This window comes from Hippocampus bargibanti, linkage group LG08 (assembly GCF_051943395.1).
Source record: "Hippocampus bargibanti isolate YZ-2025 linkage group LG08, ASM5194339v1, whole genome shotgun sequence".
NCBI classification, from domain to species: domain Eukaryota; kingdom Metazoa; phylum Chordata; class Actinopteri; order Syngnathiformes; family Syngnathidae; genus Hippocampus; species Hippocampus bargibanti.
This window is the reverse complement of record NC_142741.1, coordinates 21865428-21883936: the sequence shown is the minus strand read 5'-3', so window position 1 is coordinate 21883936 and position 18509 is coordinate 21865428. Positions and strand designations below refer to the sequence as shown.

At 40.6% G+C, this 18509-nt stretch overlaps 1 protein-coding gene across 1 annotated transcript in view; it reads left to right on the top strand.

The window, feature by feature from the left end:
• Positions 1–8: 8 nt before the first annotated feature.
• The window catches only part of hs6st3b (heparan sulfate 6-O-sulfotransferase 3b), a 74581-nt gene continuing 56080 nt past the window's right edge, over positions 9–18509 (top strand). Inside the window, exon 1 of the mRNA XM_089003333.1 lies at positions 9–814. Within this exon, the coding sequence (XP_088859459.1) occupies positions 255–814 (560 nt within the window). The 5' untranslated portion in view covers positions 9–254. The remainder of the gene's footprint in view (positions 815–18509) is intronic.

Genomic DNA, 18509 nt, shown 5'->3' with positions numbered 1-18509 from the left:
AAATCCCAGTCTTGCGACATCCTCTCTCAAGAGAACACGCGTGTTTCGGGCCGGAATCAGCCGGACAAACCATGCAAAGCATTTCTTTTTAGAACTTTGCACCTGCCATGCAGCTGAACTTTGAAGCTGACGCGCGGCGCTGTGTTTTAAAGAGATAATCGACGTCCGATTGGCAACATGTGGCACCCGAAAAATTAGGCACCTCTCACGGAGCGCCGAGTCCTCAATTCTTATTCCCCCACCCCAGTGATGGAATGAAGGTGAAGCCAATCATGGATGATAAGTCCGGCAAGCTCATCCTGGTTCCTATCCTGGCTGTGCTTTTTGTCACGATAGGCTACCAGTACATCTGTCCCGCCGGCAGCCATTCGTGCCCGCTGCAAAACGGAGAAGCACCGCGGGGAGTGAGCTTGCTCTCCGCCGGGTACCAGGACGGCGATGATTTCGTGGACCAGGACTTGGAGGACGACAACTCCGTCAAACTACCGTCCCAGTTCAACTTCACGCAGCGAGACTTGGACCGACGCGTGGAGTTCAAAATGAAAGGAGACGACGTCATCGTGTTCCTGCACATCCAGAAGACCGGCGGCACCACGTTCGGCCGGCACCTGGTGAGGAATATCCGCCTGGAGCAGCCTTGTGACTGCAAAGCCGGCCAGAAGAAGTGCACCTGCCACCGGCCGGGTAAGGACGAGTCGTGGCTCTTCTCCCGTTTCTCGACGGGATGGAGCTGCGGGCTGCACGCCGACTGGACCGAGCTGACCAACTGCGTGCCTGTCATCATGGATAAAAAGGAGGTCCAGAGGAACAAAAGGTAAACACAAACTACAAACCGACACGCGTTCCTGCCCATAACTCTGAAAATGTCTTTCAAAGAGCAGCTCAACATTTAAAAAAATCTTCTGGACAAGTTTTATTTATAGTCATTTTTATTATCTATCACTGCACGGGGTAGCGAATAAGGCCTGCAAATCTGGTTTTGCCATTCCTTAACCTGTCCGGCGAATGCAGCAATTATTCACATTATTAGTCCTGCTATAATTTTTGTGTTAACTGACCTCTTTCCCTCCAAAAAAGTAAAGTTAATAAAACATACTTTTTCATTATAAATAACAAAAGTAAATGTAAATATACATTGCTAATCTTGTCGCAAAATTGGTTAAAGCAAATTACATTTCTTGACGGGATGCATGTTAAGTTCAGTGATGACAAAACTAAATGCAACCGTGCATGAATACTTTTTTTGCGAGTGCCTGCTGCCCATGCAGATATTTCAAACATGCACATTTTAACTTGTTTTTTATAAATGATGCAGCTCATCCACCCACTATAACAATGGAATCTGTACCTTGAGCACAAAAACCAGCAGTGCACAACCCCCCTGATACACTATAAAATCTTCCTCTATGAAGAATTTTCATGCAAGATGCTGATTGTCCAATTATCACAACAAATCATCCAGCAATCAAGGAGTTTTTTAAAGTATGCAAAACTGCAACCTGAGAGGAAAAAGCCGCCTTTCACACTCACCATGCAAACTATAAATAGATAAAAGGTTCTGGTCGTTGTGTGTTCATCAGTCCCACACAATGAAACTGTTTATTGTTGTGCCACTAATGTTGCTGCTACAGTCAGACCCGTTAACCGACTGTGTACCGGATACCCTCTCAGTGATATTTGCTAAGATGTGTTAAAATATCCCTTGTGTTTACTGAGATGGCCAATAGATCATTGCTCTCAACTTGCACAATTGTTTTGAGGGGTTCTATATCCCGAACACACATAGTCTCACTGTATTGTGATTTTAAAAACAGTCATCTTATAATGCACCTATCACTCCAACCCTGGCATGAAGTGAAATGTGTCACAGTCTTGATGTATTTAATCTATTTTCTTCTATAAATGGCCTTCAGGGTTATTTTACTCAACTGCAGAGAGTACCCTGAATGTATTTGAGGCAAGATGTTTATTTATTTACATATACTGATGCATATAAAACAACATTTACAAAACATTTAAATGAAAAAAAAAACGTATTTTTGTTCAATATGATATGCTGGATGTATACAATATCAAAGCGCCAAATGGGAGTGACTGAGACTGAGTGTATTAAAATATTAATCTCAGAATTAACCCTATAATGACTTTTTTCATAACCTTCCATGGCCTACTTCCTGTTTGAGTTTTGATATGGATCCTTGATTAAAAAAAAAATTCTGGTGAAGCGTTTAATTGTTGAGAAAACGTTGCTTCTACTAAAGCCAAGGGGACTGTGTTCAATCTCTTGATTTGGAATAACCTAACCAACAGATTTGATTTGTGAATTGTGTGGCAAACTTGATCGTGGTTAGAACCTTATGAGTCTGAGAATTTGAATTGAAAACCTGCCACTGTCGCTCTGCAGAGTTTGCATGCTTCAGAAATGACTCAGAACAAGTAGTTCTCAGATTTTTTTCACTAAATTCCACTTGGCTCTCCGAGAATCACCATGCTGACCAGCTAAGCAAATTGAGTCTCAAAGCAGGCTTAAATGTTCCATAAAAAGAAGGCAGAGAATTATTTTTTTTTGTTATTGACCATAACATGGCACAATTTGATCATTGCAGTTTAATATTGAAAAATAAAGTTAAGCGCCAATTTTAATGAAGCTGATGTGAATGACAATCAAAACAAACATTTCAAAAAGACCAACGACACGTTATTCAGCACCATAATGGCCAAACAATGAATACATGTGATTCATGTTGTAAAAAAAGTTGAGCCACTGTAAGAGTCTGCAGTTTGATAATTTATGTTTAAGATTTTTTTTTGCGATCCCCTAGCCGAGAGAGAGCCCTCACACTGCTAATGGTATTCATACCATACTTGGCAAATTACTGCTCTAAATTGTCCTGAAGTGTGAATAGGAGTACGTATAATGAGACTATGCAAACTCCACGCAGGAAGGCCCAATCCGAGATTCAAACTCAGAACCTCAGGACTCTGAGCCAGACATGCTAACTACTAGGACAACAAGCTTCTCTGTGTTTTTTTTTTGCCTGATGATTCAATCATCCAAAATTAATAGTCTATGCCTTTAGTTGTATTAACCATGAAGGATAGTTGTAAAAAGATAGGTTGGCAATTTCTTACTTTGCAGTGGTGTAAACGACACATGTACTTCTTCTATAAAGATTCATGAGCCCCCAAAGTTTTTTTTCTCACTACAGAACTGCCGTATGCTTTATTCAGTGGATCTGCAAGTATTTAAAAAGCACTGCACATTAGGCTAGTCATAAAACGACGCATTAAAGCTGCATCAGTCAGAGTTATCTCCTCAAAACGTAGCTACATGTGCGCATATCAGATTAGGAAAGGCGGGAAGAAAGCACTGCCGGAAAGCTTTGAAAGGCAGCAAGAACTTCCCATCTCTTGTTTTGAAAGCTACAATCGCATGCTGATGCATAAAAAAAACAGACGCGCATGATTTATTTCTGCTGCGCCAAGTGTGTTTCCTCCACTCAGAGAAGTGCTCAGTGGATGCGACAGCCCTTCATTTCACAGCTGCAGCATCCACTCTGCGCTCACAGTCCTCCCGGAACCATGTACTTAAATCCCGCCACGTCTATTCTGAAGCCATTCCTCCTCTTCTTCCTCATCTGGGACACATTATGAGATGAGTAATAGCTTTATGCACATATTACCTTGGTACATCAGCAGATTCTACTGTAATGCCTTAGTTAAATATTTGTCAATTATAGCACATCTTCAGTTAGTTGTAAGTTTTTATTTACTTAACCGCAGAAACTGCAAGGTCAAAAGTGCATATTTTGCCTCTCGAATTAACAGAGGGTCTCAGTGTAGGTGGCTGATGGAAGTGATTTGGGTGCAAAAGGCTCATGATAGTGGGCTCACCTTCACCAAACCGTATTGGCCTTTACAGCCGAGGCACAGCCCGACCCAGGAAAGGTCGGGTGTGTCACAAAGGATCAGTGTGTATTTCCTGCGGTGTGGCACCTCTACTGTAGAGTATGCTGTTTATCAGTGTGGAATTTGAGCAGGAAGGGGGCTTGGGTGCTTGCGGAGAATTTGGTTAAAAAATAAATATAAAATAGATAAATATATAAAATATATGGGAAATGTGTCAGGCTGAGATTCACATGAAAGCCGTGGTGCGCACCTGTGACGCCACAAACGCACACGTCGTTTGTGTTTTTCAATGATCTCCTTCTCCTCGACTGTAATTTTGTTTTGTGTCTTCTTCGGTTGAACACGAGCCTGTGGTGAGGTCTTTTTCCGTCCCATAACAGCAAAAGTATCGTTGAAGACGATCGACGTGTGCACTCATAGAAAGCGGGTGTGGAAAGGTAGGCCGGCTGGGGCGCTGTTCGGTCGTGTGCTTTGGTGTTCTTCCGCCGAAGATTTCTCCGCCAGCCATGGTGGTGGTGGGGGGGGGGGGTGTATCACGAAAAGTGCTTAATCCAAGGTTTATATATACTGTATATATATATATATACAGCAAAGTCTCGTTATATCGATATCGGTTATATCGATAGTACCGCTTATTACGATACTATTTTCATTTCCCTTGCACATTTCTAGTGTTTTTATGTATAATTAGTACCGTTTAGTACGATACCCGGTTATTACGATAATCCGGTTATTACGGTGCTCCTTTTCATCCCCCGCCGGCCATTTTTGTTGTTTATATCGATATATCCGTCGCGCCATTGGTGAACTTGGTCACGTGTCTTGTTACGTGAGCCGCCATCGGTCGCGCCATTGGTCGACTTGGTCACATGAGCCGCCATCGGTCGCGCTATTGGTCGACTTGGCCGTGTGACTTTGTCACGTGACACGCCATCGGTCGCGCCATTGGTCAACTTGGTCACGTGTCTTGGTTACGTGTCACGCCATCAGTCGCGCCATTGGTCGACTTGGTCAGGTGACTTGGTTACGTGCCCAGCACCCGTGTAGCGGAGCCATTTTCATTTTCAGACGCTAGCTCGTGTGTAGCAGACGAGATTAAAGTGTTTGTGTTAAAAGGTAAAAATGGGAAGCAGAAGAAGATTGATGGCTTTTTTAAATTGTATACGTAATACAGTAAGATGTAAGCGTTGCAGTTTCCCTGTTGTGTTATGTACATGCCCACTGTACTGTATATGAATGCAATCGTTTTTTGCAACAATGTTTCTTGTTTTGTCTGCTGAAGCGCGATGATTTTGAAAATTATTAACATTCCATACTGTGTATTAAAGGACAGCCGATGTCACTTTTTATTCAAATGCAAATAAAAATGACTTTATGCCAAGACGTCTTGCATTGCTTGTGAATCCAAACAATGGCTTCAGATTCGGATAATATGCTTTCTTGTTACACATCCAGTTATGAATATGTTTCAAATACACTGTAGTTCTGAAGATTAAAGCATACATGTTTACAATCATTAAAGAATTATATGTGCCATTTTGAGGCAACATTGGGGGAACATCTCTCACCCAAAAAAAAGGGAGCTAATGGCCAGCTCCGTTTCTTATATGGCGCTTGGCTGCCCTCTTTTGGCGACTTTTGTTTAATGCAGTTCGGCGCAGGATCGGATATATCGATAGTCCCGGTTATATCGATATTTTTTCGGACTCCCTTGAATATCGATATAACGAGACTTTACTGTATATATATATATATATATATATATATATATATATATATATATATATATATATATATCTTCTTCTTTTCCTTTCGGCTTTTCCCCTCAGGGGTCGCCACAGCGAATCAATGTCCTCCATCTATCCCGGTTTTGTGCATCCTCTTCTCTCACACCAGCTACTTTCATGTCCTCTTTGACCACACCCATAAACCTCCTCTTCGGTCTTCCTCTTGGTCTCCTGCCTGGCAGTTCAAGACTCAGCATCCTTCTCCCGATATAGTCACTCTCTCTCCTCTGGACATGTCCAAACCATCTCAGTCTGGCCTCTCTGACTTTCTCTCCAAAGCCTCTAATATGAGTTGTCCCTCTAATGTACTCATTCCTGATCCTATCCAACCTGGTCACTCCCAAAGAAAACCTCAACATCTTCAGCTCTGCTACCTCCAGCTCTGCTTCCTGTCTTTTCTTCAGTGGCACTGTCTCCAGTCAAACATCATGGCTGGTCTGACCACGGTTTTATACACTTTTACTTTCATCCTAGCTGAAACCCTTCTATCGCACATCACACCTGACATTTTTCTCCAGCCGCTCCAGCCTGCCTGGACACGCTTCTTCACCTCTTTTCCACATGCTCCATTGCTCTGGACAGTTGACCCCAAGTACTTAAAATCCTCCACCTTCTTTATCTCTTCTCCCTGTAGCATCACTCTTGCACTTGGATCCCTCTCATTCACACACATATATTCCGTCTTGCTGCGACTGATCTTCATTCCTCTCCTTTCCAGGGCATATCTCCACAGCTCTAGTTTCTACGCCACCTGTTGCCCGTTCTCGCTACAGATCACAATGTCATCTGCAAACATCATGGTCCAAGGAGATTCTTGTCTAATATCGTCTGTCAGCCCGTCCATCACCATAGCAAACAAGAAGGGGCTCAGAGCTGACCCCTGGTGGAGTCCCACCTCCACCTTGAATTCCTCAGTCATACCGACAGCACACCTCACAACTGTCTTACAGTCATGATACATGTCTTGTACCGCTCTAACATACTTTTCCGTCACTCCAGACTTCCTCATGCAATGCCACAGCTCTTCTCTGGGCACCCTGTCATACGCTTTCTCCAGATCTAGAAAGACACAATGCAATTCCTTATGACCTTCTCTGTACTTCTCTATCAGCATTCTTAAAGCAAACATTGCATCTGTCGTACTCTTTTTTTGGCATGAAACCATACTGCTGCTCACAAATGTTCACTTCTGCTCCTAGTCTAGCTTCAACTACTCTTTCCCAGAGTTTCATTGTAAATATATATATATATATATATATATGAACACATGTTGATTTGGAGATGTGTCTGACCCAAAAACAAATATGTTGTATCAATCAAAAACAATCACATCAGAATTAATAAAAAACACTAAAAGAGCATTTTAAATTTCAAGTAAACTATTTTGTCACTCATGCGATTGATCAATAACTTATATAAATGAAGTGTCAATGTGTGATCAGCATTGATCTGCACAAGTCCAAGTCCAGTGCCTGCCGATTTTGTCATGATCTGGTTGGCGACAAACGGGGGGCGCTGTCGGCCCCGCCTGCACCTGCACAGGTGCTGGTGGTCCCGATCAGATTGGCGACCAACGGGTAGTGACGTCAGCCCTGCCGGCAGCCTCGCAGGTGCGGGTCGTTATAATCACTGACACTTAAAAGGACACCCGGTACGATCATCCGTTGTCGGTTCATTGTTTGCTGCATGCATTGTGTATGTGTTTGTTTAACCTTGCCGGACTTTTACTTTTGGTCTTCTTTTGCTACTTTGTATTTTTTCCATTCTGATGATTTTGATGTTTCACATTTTGTTCCTGCTGACCTTTAATTTAATACAATTTGTCAAACAACCTCCTACTCACTCCTGCCTGCTTCTTGGGATCCGCACCCGCCATCACCACCTTGCAAACCGTGACAGATTTTTCTTTCAGAGGCATTGTCACCGCAATGTATGCATATGACTCAAGTTTTTCAAAACAGATTAAAAATGGTCATTAGACATTCTCTTGCCGCTTATGCATCATGAATGCTTCAAAAAGAAAAAAGCCATAGCCTGAATACAACACATTACAACAGTGAAATATTAATAGTAATTACTGTATGCATTCCACAGTTTCTGTAATTCCTCACTATATTTAAGTTCCTATACTTGCTGCAATCCTTTGCTCAAAAGATCCATCACTTTAATACCTTACAAGGTTGCTACTGAGTAAAGGACCATTATTACTTACATGCCTCAGCAGTGATATGCCCTAATACTTTGCTATATAACATCTCCCCTAATATTTTATTCATAATAATTGATGCGGTGAGGAGCTCCATTTACTGTATAGTAGTTTCGACTTACAACTCGGATTGTTAAATCATGCATGTCTGTTCGCCAGACCTAACGCGTGTCGTTAATCACTGTTGGCCTCCTTCCTCCCCTCAAAGTATTGAATGGAGCTAAGCATCATTATTAAATCAGTTTTAGTGCATTTAACACAGTTCAATGGAAATCCTGCGGTTGAACACATTCTGTCCTGGGATGCAAGACAGCCTACCGTACAATTTCTTCAAAAGATATTCGCAAAATCTTGTGTCTAGCAGGCATCTAACCCTGAAAATGTGAATATACATGAAGTATTTTTTGTGTATTGAAAACTATTCTTTAAAGTTATAATTATGAAACATAAGTTGATAAATATACGGTAGTCTGTACACTCACAAGGCTGAAAGTGGAAAATGTTGAACATTCATTTTATACTTTTGTATTGATAATACTCTCATCACAATGATTTTGGCTTTACCACTTGCGGATGCGCCTTCTCAGGTTTTTTTTTTTGAGGGGACCGGAGATTGCTTTTGTGTGTGTGTGTGTGTGTGTGTGTGTGTGTGTGTGTGTGTGTGTGTGTGTCATGAATTCAAGTCCTCGTTACTGCCAGATCTGAGCAGTAACCCAATCCTGTTTTTGATTAAGTGCTACCTTTATTAAGATGGCAACAGCAGTCTCAACTACTTTTCCACTGTCATGACACACAAGCGTTTCCCATTAGATAATAAAAAAAATCACTGAGTAATAGAGGACTTTCTCATAATATGAAAAAAATATGTTGGCTTGTATTTATTTATTTATTTGTTCATTTGTTTATTTATCGAAATCTCACTGCAGTGGCAAAAAAATGCCCTTAAAGGACAACCAACGCCTCCGGACAAGTTGTGTCCATAATTTGTAAAATCACTTCAAATGACTTCCACTGAGCGTATTTTAAAAAGATTCCACCGCATATAGCTATATTTTACGTTTTAAGACTCGCGCTGAATATTCAGGAAGTCTTCTTTTTGATACCTACCGTGACGTCACGGTAGGTGTCGTCACTGATCGGGAAAGCGACACACAATGCATTTTGGGTACTTTGTTTGATCTGAAAACTTCGTGTTGACCTGTGTTGATGGCAAAATTAGAAGGAAAACACATAAATCAAACGATGGTGAATTGTTGTGTGTTGCACCATGACTACTATTTGATACTATCTGACACAAATTCCCAGCAGACAAATCAGCCCATTTCCAAAAGAGCTTGGGCGCCATCTTTTTTCTGGGACGCTACATTGCAGTTCAGACGCCTCAAAATGACACGGAAGCACTTCTTTAATCGATTGCAAACATTTATTCTTTCATCTTTAGAACTATTTGAATCATTTTCATAACTGGATGAGTAAAAAGAAAGCATCTTCTCCGAATCTGAAGCCATTGTTTTGATTCTCGAGCAAGGCAAGACGTCTTGGTGTGACGTCACGAACAAGGGGGCGGGACCTTCTGGAACTGAACCTTTCTGAGGTCACTTTAAAGTCGTTTTGGGACACTTTAAGTCATTTTTATTGGTGTTTTTCATTTGACTAAAAATGTCAGCCTGCGTGTTTTGTGTATTTTTTATGCTATAAAACGTTTTTCTGATGTCAGTTAGAAAACAAAAAAAATGGTGTCGGTGGTCCTTAAAGTTTTGACTATGATCCATCCGTGTTTGTGGCCCAGCTGCAGAAAACAGGTGTGCCGTTATTGGTCGTTACCTGAGCCCCGAACAACTGTGATGTCATTGTCAGACAGAAAGTGAAGAACGACCCCCCCACCCCTCAGAAGGCTAAAAACGGGTGGCTCTTGCTGCCACAAAGAACATTTTAATCGGAAAGCGATTAGAGTTTTCTCTCTTTCAAACGTTGGTCTTTTTATAGTTTTTTTTATGAATAGAAGAACTCTTACCTGGCAGACACTTTTGGCTGTCACTTCAGCCTTCATGGGAGCTGTCACTACTTTTAGTGAACCTAATTTAACCATAGCTAGAAAAGATTAACGTCACAACAATTATCAAAATGTTGTGTTTAGACAATTAGAGACACATAGAGGATATTACTGCCAAGAAATATTTTCGGTTGACTTCTCCTAGATGCCGATTAAGTAATAATGTGGTATAGATATACTTCCATATAAAAAAAAATGATTGTGGTAAAAGACACTGTTAATTTAGGACGAGGTTTCCCCATGGTTTTAACTGTCAAGTTTCATGTTCTTTTGGAAAAGTGAGAAAAAAAGAAAACATTACAGCAGTAATTGCTGAGGCATAATAAGGCATCTATGAAAACTGATTGTCACAAAAATTTATGTGCACACGTATATTTGTGGCCAAGTCATATCTGGGATTTACTCAAAGAAAAGTCTCAACATTTGATTCACATAGCACTAATAAAGGCAAATCCAATCCTATCCAATCCAGTTGGTTGTCTCATTCATATGCATATCCTTATTAACGCTTATGTTGCTAATACAATCTTAAACTTGTGAGCTTCATTGTAATTTTTACACGATTATGATATTTCTATCCAATTGTACATGTCCACATACATTTTGGTGGCGTTCTATCACGGCTTTCGTACATTATGTCACTGTAATGGACTGGTTGCACGTCATTGTATTTTGTGCCTCAGCCAGTCACTCCCACAATAAACCTATTTCTCGGAAGAAATATATAAATCTTAACACAATTAGGAGTGCCATCGATATCGTGGCCATTGTTAACAATGCCACCTGGAACTTTATTGAATGAAGGAAAAATAATTTTTAATCGCATCCCACTTTAATATCCACTTCTGTTTCAAATTCTGCCATTTTGGAGGTTGGTTCCTTCTCATGCAAGTGAAGGAATGCAATGAAGTAACAATAATAATAATAATAATAATAATAATAATAATAATAATAACAATACATTTCATTTATAAGTGCCTTTCAAAACTCTCAAGGTCACTTTCCAGTGCCTACTTAATGTTGGTAATTTAGTGACTTTGTGGGTATACAGTAAAGTCTCGTTATATCGATATCGGATATATCGATAGTCCCGGTTATATCGATACTATTTCTATGCGCGCACGGAAAAAATTACATGCAAACAGGGTCGGATATATCGATAGTCCCGGTTATATCTCTATTTTTTCGGACTCCCTTGAATATCGATATAACGAGACTTTACTGTATTTAGAAAATTGTCTGTCCTGCGGAGTTACGTATTTATAGTGATAACAGTTCGGCAGGAAGTGGAAGTACAATGGAATTGTACTTTCTGTAAGTAATTACTGATATGTCGTTTTTGGTTCACAATAATGCAAACCATAGAAACCAGCTAGATAGATAACACACTTCAACTCTGATGAGCTAATTTTGTTGTTACCATTATATTGTCCAACCACTTGTACATTGAGTTGAATGAATAATTTGAAAAAAGTAGGATCAATTATAACGGCGTGTCTTTACACCTACTTGATAAAATTGCTCCTGCAGTCTTCCCATAGCAACCAAAGGAAGAAATTATTTTCCTTGAAGTGAGCGAGTATAAACAGGAATGCCGGAGCTGCCTATAAATGTAACGGAGTAGTGATTAGAAAAAGTCAAATAGTACTTTCTTACCATTTGGAGATGTTATTAATCTGCCATTCTAAGGTTAGGGGGTTGAGCAGCATGATTGTTGTGTTGCAGGTTGGGGAATTATCTCCGATTAGGTTCTTGTTTTCTTAGTGACGACTGACAGCAGAAATTGAATCCAGCGGTAATAATCATTGGGCCTGCAGTGACTCTCACATTTAAAGAGCTCCACAGTTCATTATCAGTTCAATGTTCCGTTTACTTCACTGCAACTTCATTGATGTGATTAACCCCTGTGGGTCTTCTTCAAAAAAATATTAGCCATGTGGATGAAAAAGTTAGCGACCAGTTTACTCAGAACCTCGCAGTGCTTTTCAAGCAACTTCCTTGCACGTATCTTTTAAATGTTCAAAGTCGATACCACTGTAAACTATGGACAAAAACACACAATACACAGCAAGTTATTATCCATTGATGACCTGTAAAATCAGCGTCTGAATGAAAATGCCAAATCCAGGACTTTCTTTGGACGTTTACAAGTGTTCAGTTGGATAGATACAATTTTCCTACAGCATTAACTGATGCATTTTCTTTTACACTTGTCAGAGATGTTTTATCGGACACAGTGGACGAAGGCTTGGACCCAGAAAGATTGTCTTTACTGCTGGCAGGAAACGCAGTCATTCATGACAGACATCTGAATTATGTGCCCCTCTGCCAAGCTATTTATTGAGAGTATATGAAAATTTAAGTGATACATTAGTAAAACATCGTTTTCTTGATTAGAATTCCACAACCCTGTAACGTTCTGAGCCTCAACAGCTGTAAGCAATAAAACATTGTCTTTTCCATGAACTGATAAATTTCTAACCTGGCTAATGAGCTCTTCCTGTGGTAAGGAGTTTCCCAAGTGCTATATTCTGTCCAAGGCGAGCTCTCCTAGATGAAGATGACAGTTCAACAAGCTGTGTCTGTTGACCTGATTGACCCCATGTTGTCTGTGCTTCAATTGTGTATTGGAGTCACATGTGTTGACTAAGCATATAACAGCGTGAAACTTTTAAATATGATAACTTCTTATTCTGTCTAATCTCTATCAATACTTCAAAAAATAAAAGAGTCAAAGCTTTCTGCTGCAACACAAGTTCAATTCCAGGTCAACTTTATATTCAAGTGTGCTCTACGTGCTACATATTTTTCATACAAATGAAAATTATTTCCTTTCAACCACAGAAAACCGCTATCAACAGAACATTTCACATAAATGACAATAATAACTCACAACACACAAGCAGTAGTGCAATCTTAACCACTTTTCTATCCACTATTTGTTGTTTGAAGCAATTCTATATGAAACATTGGCGTCATGGAATTGACACAAACAACACGACTGAAAATGTTCTATACTTCAAGAGGGAGTTAGTTTTTTCGTTTGTTTGAAATGTGTGTTTATTTGTTAAAAAAAATTGACATACTCCGGTCTCGTGAGCATGATGAAGTATCACAAAACATGATTCAGTCTCATTTTTAGACGATATTAGATACAGTATCAACACTGTACAATATAATAACTGTCAATTTGTTGCCTACATTAAAGTAGTTTGTCCGGAAGCTTATATTTTGGTTCCTTTCATTCCACTTGAATTGAAAATGGGAATGAGCGTCCCAGTTCTTCTGTTTGATAACTGAAGCACCAGGGACCCCTGAGTCATCTTCACACATCATTGTCGAGTCTGATTTTGTGGAATAGCTTTGCTGATCTGTGCCACTGCAGTATTAGTATCCCAGGTATATATAAGTTGTTCCGGTTGTGCCCTAGTGTCCATTTGTCTTGTAATGTAGTGCGACTGAAGCTTAGGGTCTTTTTTTTAAAGCCACTCTATGTAATGAAAGCTGAGCAGCTTGCCAGATCAAGCTTGTAGCTTCTGTGAGGCTGCTGTCAAAAATATTTGCTGGTCAGGCAAATATGAATCTCCAGATGTCTGAATCAGCTCTTACACTGTGATTAAAGGATGGCATTTTGGTCGAGTGGCTGACTCCAGTCACAATTTTCAGTTTCAGTCCAGGTTTGCAGGTCCATGTAAATGATATTTTTTTCATTCCACAGAAAATAATCAAGGACCTTTTTTCCTCACATTCAGTATAATGAGGAGGCTTGAGACTTTCATTTCCGTGTCGTATTTGAACTCCTTCCTGACATTTTCCAGAGTACATTGTGCAATGAATGTGCGCAAAAGCTACAAAAACGCATCCGTGGCAGCTACCCTGAGTGAATTAGTCCAGGCCGCCCTTTATAGAGGCCACATACAGCTTTCAGATGCGCATGCAAAAACCTTGTAAATGGCAATGGTCAGGTCTTCAAGGAGATTTCTTGTTTCAGTCACATGCTCACCCCTTGATCTTTACGTCATCATACAAGGTAAGATTTAATAATAATAATACATTTCATTTATAAGCGCCTCTCAAAACTCTCAAGACCACTTTACAGTCACAGGATATTTTTTTCTGCGGGTGAGCATTTAGGTATTGGTCGGAATCTGTCAGTATGAGCACGAATAGATTCAAGGTTCTACACTGCTGCAAGGGTAATAAATACAAAGAATTTTAATTTAATCAAATATTTTTTTGAATATTTTTTTTTCAAACGATGTTTAATGTTACTAATGTTTGGTACATTAGTTAATAATAAAAAAGTGAGTCCCTCGTGGTATAAGTTCGGTCAAGTAATAGATTAAATGCATTTAGCATAAAAATATAGTACAGGGCCACAACTGTGCCCTTCATTTGAAAGAGCCTTCAAATTGGAACAACCTTCAGTCTGTGATGTGACGTCATTAACCTTCAAGCACATCATCTGGAGGATTCAACCCCTGAACTGGAATAGTAATAACTTCAAATAACAAGGACTCTGACAATGATCCATCAAAAATGGAAGTAAACAAATTGCAATTAGCTTATTCATGTAGACTGCCGGCAGCTGGTCCACGCCAAGGATGGGGATGGAGATAATTGGCTGACACAGGAAGGGCAGGGCAAGCTAACAACACCTGCTAAGTCTAATGACACTGACAGAGTGACAGAAGCAGAGGAGAAAACCCCAAAGAGGTGAGCGGCTGACAGGTTGTGATTGGCTGGCCACAAGAGGGCATGGATCTAATGACCCAATACAAACATTGCTCAGACAAAGACCACATTGCAGTCAGTTAGGCCATAAATCACACTTCACAGCTTTGCAGCAACTTTATTTGACTTCACTGTTTGACTCACTTTGATTATGTTTTCATCCAGCGTGAACTGCAAGCTCCCACAAATAGCGTCTTTTGATCAGACATCACCCAGAACCGGCGCTAATGCAGCATGAGCTATGGTACGCACACTGATATAGTTAAATATAGTCATCAGTAGAAGAGAATGAATCAGCTAGTGCAGTGATTCAAATATTCAGTGGTTAATGTCCCTCAGAGTCTCGTTTGACTTAAACACTCTTAGTAACACTGGGCCAATTAACTTTGGTTCTGTTTTGCCTCTAATTGTCAAAAGAACGTTCTTGCCTTAAAGAGTCCACAAAATGCTATCATGCAAAATTAGATTCATACAGTAAATTCTCCAATATTGCTGAGCTGTACTGGCTTCATCAGCAAGTTCATTATTGCTACCTCGCTGCCCTGCCCAGATATTTGTGCTCTCCTGTGATTGCCATCTTTTTAATCAGGAGACTCAATCTAATTGTGAAGTCAACTTCTTTTCTTGACATATTCACCAGAATCAGGGAAAAGGCAGCAGAGCTTAGATGTAATAGTTTAGAAGTGATACCTGCGAGGCTTGAAAAAGGCAAGAATAAGTGAGTCGGGATTTGATTTATTGTAACAACCCGGAGAAAGGTCATCTGTCCTTATCTGAGGCGGGCTAGTGACAGAAAGTGCGGAGAGGCGAGCTGGGGCTCACGCCATCCTGGCATTTGGATTCAGCGCTCGACTGAACAACGGACTCAGTTTAAAGCCCAGGTAGAGTCACCTTCATGCAGTGTCTAATCTCCCGCATGGGTTGTGCCACTACAGTATCATTTGACAGGATAAAGTCTTTTCATGTTGTAGTTTGTTCCGGCCAGCAACTTGTCACCAAAACGCCTGATGCTTGGATGAAGATGAGTGAAAGTATGCCTTCCCCGCATTATGCAGCGTTATAAGAAACTATCATGGCTGCTTTACCCTTGACTTTCATTCTAATTTGAGTTTTATGTCATTCAAGTGAACATCGCTGACCTTATAAATCTTTTACATCATTTTTTTAGGGCTTATCAGGGGCATGCACGAATCACAGGAGATAGCGATGATAATTGATGAATCCATTCAAGCAATAATGTAGTCAGTTGTGTCGAACTTGATTCAATAAAGTTGTGTTTCAGCAAGTTGTGTACATGGCAACCTATTCCGGCTGAAGTAAAACAAGATGAAGGATGGAAAGGGGGCAATACGCCTGTGTAAATCTCCAGGTAGAATTATTCTGACCCATATGAAAATGGCATTAATTAACGTTCAGAGTGCTTCCACCATCCCATGGAGAAAAAAAATGTATGTTTTTTTAATGTATTTTTTAATTATATCAATCATAAATAAACTAGCGTTTTCACCCATTGGTGACCATTTTCTTTCATTTCTTTCTGTTAATTGGCATATCGTTCATGAGTCTTGATTATGTTGGAATCACTGATGGAAAAACGTGCCATTTCCCTCTGGAGAATTACCTTCTCTGTGGGTGAATTTCATTGCATTCCCACCTCGAGCGACTGGTGTAAATTGCGTCCCAAGTCACCGTGTAGTTTGTAATTGACTCGCTTGAGCCTGTTTCACGAAGTAAGGAACGATAAAATAAGAACGTGTCTCAACAAGAGGTGTCAACGCTGAATGCTGGTGTGGAACGCGGGTACTTTGGTAAATGGAACGATATTGGGCTACATTTGAGCATTTTGTTGTCATCAAAGGCTCAATTCTCAGATGTCTGAAAGAGCGATAGCATGGGATGGGTGGACTAATTCATCAAGACTGGCTTGGGGAATGGTCGTCTGTCATGAATCTTAAATTTATGTATGGTGAAGGCCGAGTTGGGCTGAGCCACACTGCTGTTGGAATGTAAATACAGAACAATAGCCAGTTAGGATACTGACTGCAAATCACACAGTTGCCAGACAAATAGAGATGCAACTGGTGTTTAGTTTGTTTCACGTATTTCCCAAGTCATTCACCACAAAAAACATGAAAAACAATCAGTAATGGTATAGTTTCCCTCCAAGCTATTCTGACTTATTTTATTTTTCTACTCCTACGATTTCTTCTTTATATTTCCTAGCAATCTGGATGCCCTTGGGCATTATGTTTCTTCTCACAAGCCAGTCTTGCTACATTGACAGACTTTTGGTTTCGGGGAAGAAACTCACAGTTGTCTATGTTGACGTTTTGCTTTGTTTTTGGTGTGCTGTGCTGGTCATCTCGAGCACACCATAAACTATAATCTCTGAACAATTACGATATGTGTCCCTCATTTTAGGTTGCCCAGAATATACATTTTCCTTGGGCAATTGTTTGCTTTCATCATGAAGGAATGGTCCTTTCTTCTTTACAGCATGCAAAGCAAGGCCCATAAAGGCATGCTTGGATGAGTGTAGTGTGGGAGAACCCCGTCAACCACTTTTGTGTCAAATTAGAACTAAGACTGAGAGACCTAAGCCACCTGCGATGTCACATATCATGGATGAATACTCTAGGCATGTGTAGTGTCTGTCGCATGTTCAACATTTTTTTGTGGATTTTGGATGGGGAGAAAGGTGTGCATTTTTCTCCATCCAAAACTGTTACTATGTGATATCAGTGTGTGGTGCTTAATGTGTTGGGTAGACACGAATTGTTTCATGAAAGGTAATTGCAACCACCTGGGAATGGCAAATTGTAGCTTGGGCCTGATTCGCCCAAAGCTTAAGTGAACTCCCTTTAAAAGAGGAACGAGGAAGTCATTACGGAAGGTGGGAGAGCCGGGAGTGCAATGCTACATGCAGTCTGCTGAGAGCCGGTCAGCTATTGCAACTTGGAATAAAGAAAACTGGAAAATATCCTTTCTGGATCTAGCTGAAATTACTTTTTATTGTTTTTCCACCAGGCCTGCTGTCTCGCCGCATATCATCCAGTGCACGAGAAGATGTGTTACTGGACAATTCCACTGCTTACAACACTTTGAGCATCCAACAATTACTGAACGAGTTAGAACAAAGTCTAGCCTCCCTTCACACCTATCCTAGCTCTGTGTGATTCTTTTTCCTCCTTTACCCAAATCGAAGATTTGACCTTGGTGGCTTGTTTTGAAGATGTGGTCAACATTAAGATGACTGTGAGTATTCAAAGACCAGGAGGATCACTGAAAAATCTTTCCAGGAGGAGAAAGAGAAAGTGTGTTAGAGTCCATAGGGGGATTACTTCCAAACGTTTTAGTTCATCTTTTGGAATATATATTTTCTGACACAAGTCCTTGAGCATTTGTGACACGCGTCATGTGTGTTGCCATTCAACACATCGCAATAGTGCCGCCGTGTGTGACAAGGCCCTCCTCATGTGCGACATTACTGCCTGCAAGGTAGATCTTTAAATCCCACTCACAAATCCAGGGATCAGTTGGGCTCTCATCACGCTGAAATGGATCGTCGCCTTTGATTCATTCATAACGCCTTCTCTGCCGCTTTTGAGGCTGGCTCCACTACCAGCCTGTTTACTCTTTTTCTTGGAGGGTGGGTGGAAGGAAATTGTCCCGTCATTGCAAGAATTCAGTTCACTTGTAATGCCGGGCATGTCTATGAATCATAATAAGTTACGTGGAGAGGAACAATGGTGAGTTCTTGCTTTGGAATACCAGCACCAAATGCCCTTTCCTTACTTGTCGGTGTCATCACGACGCAGAT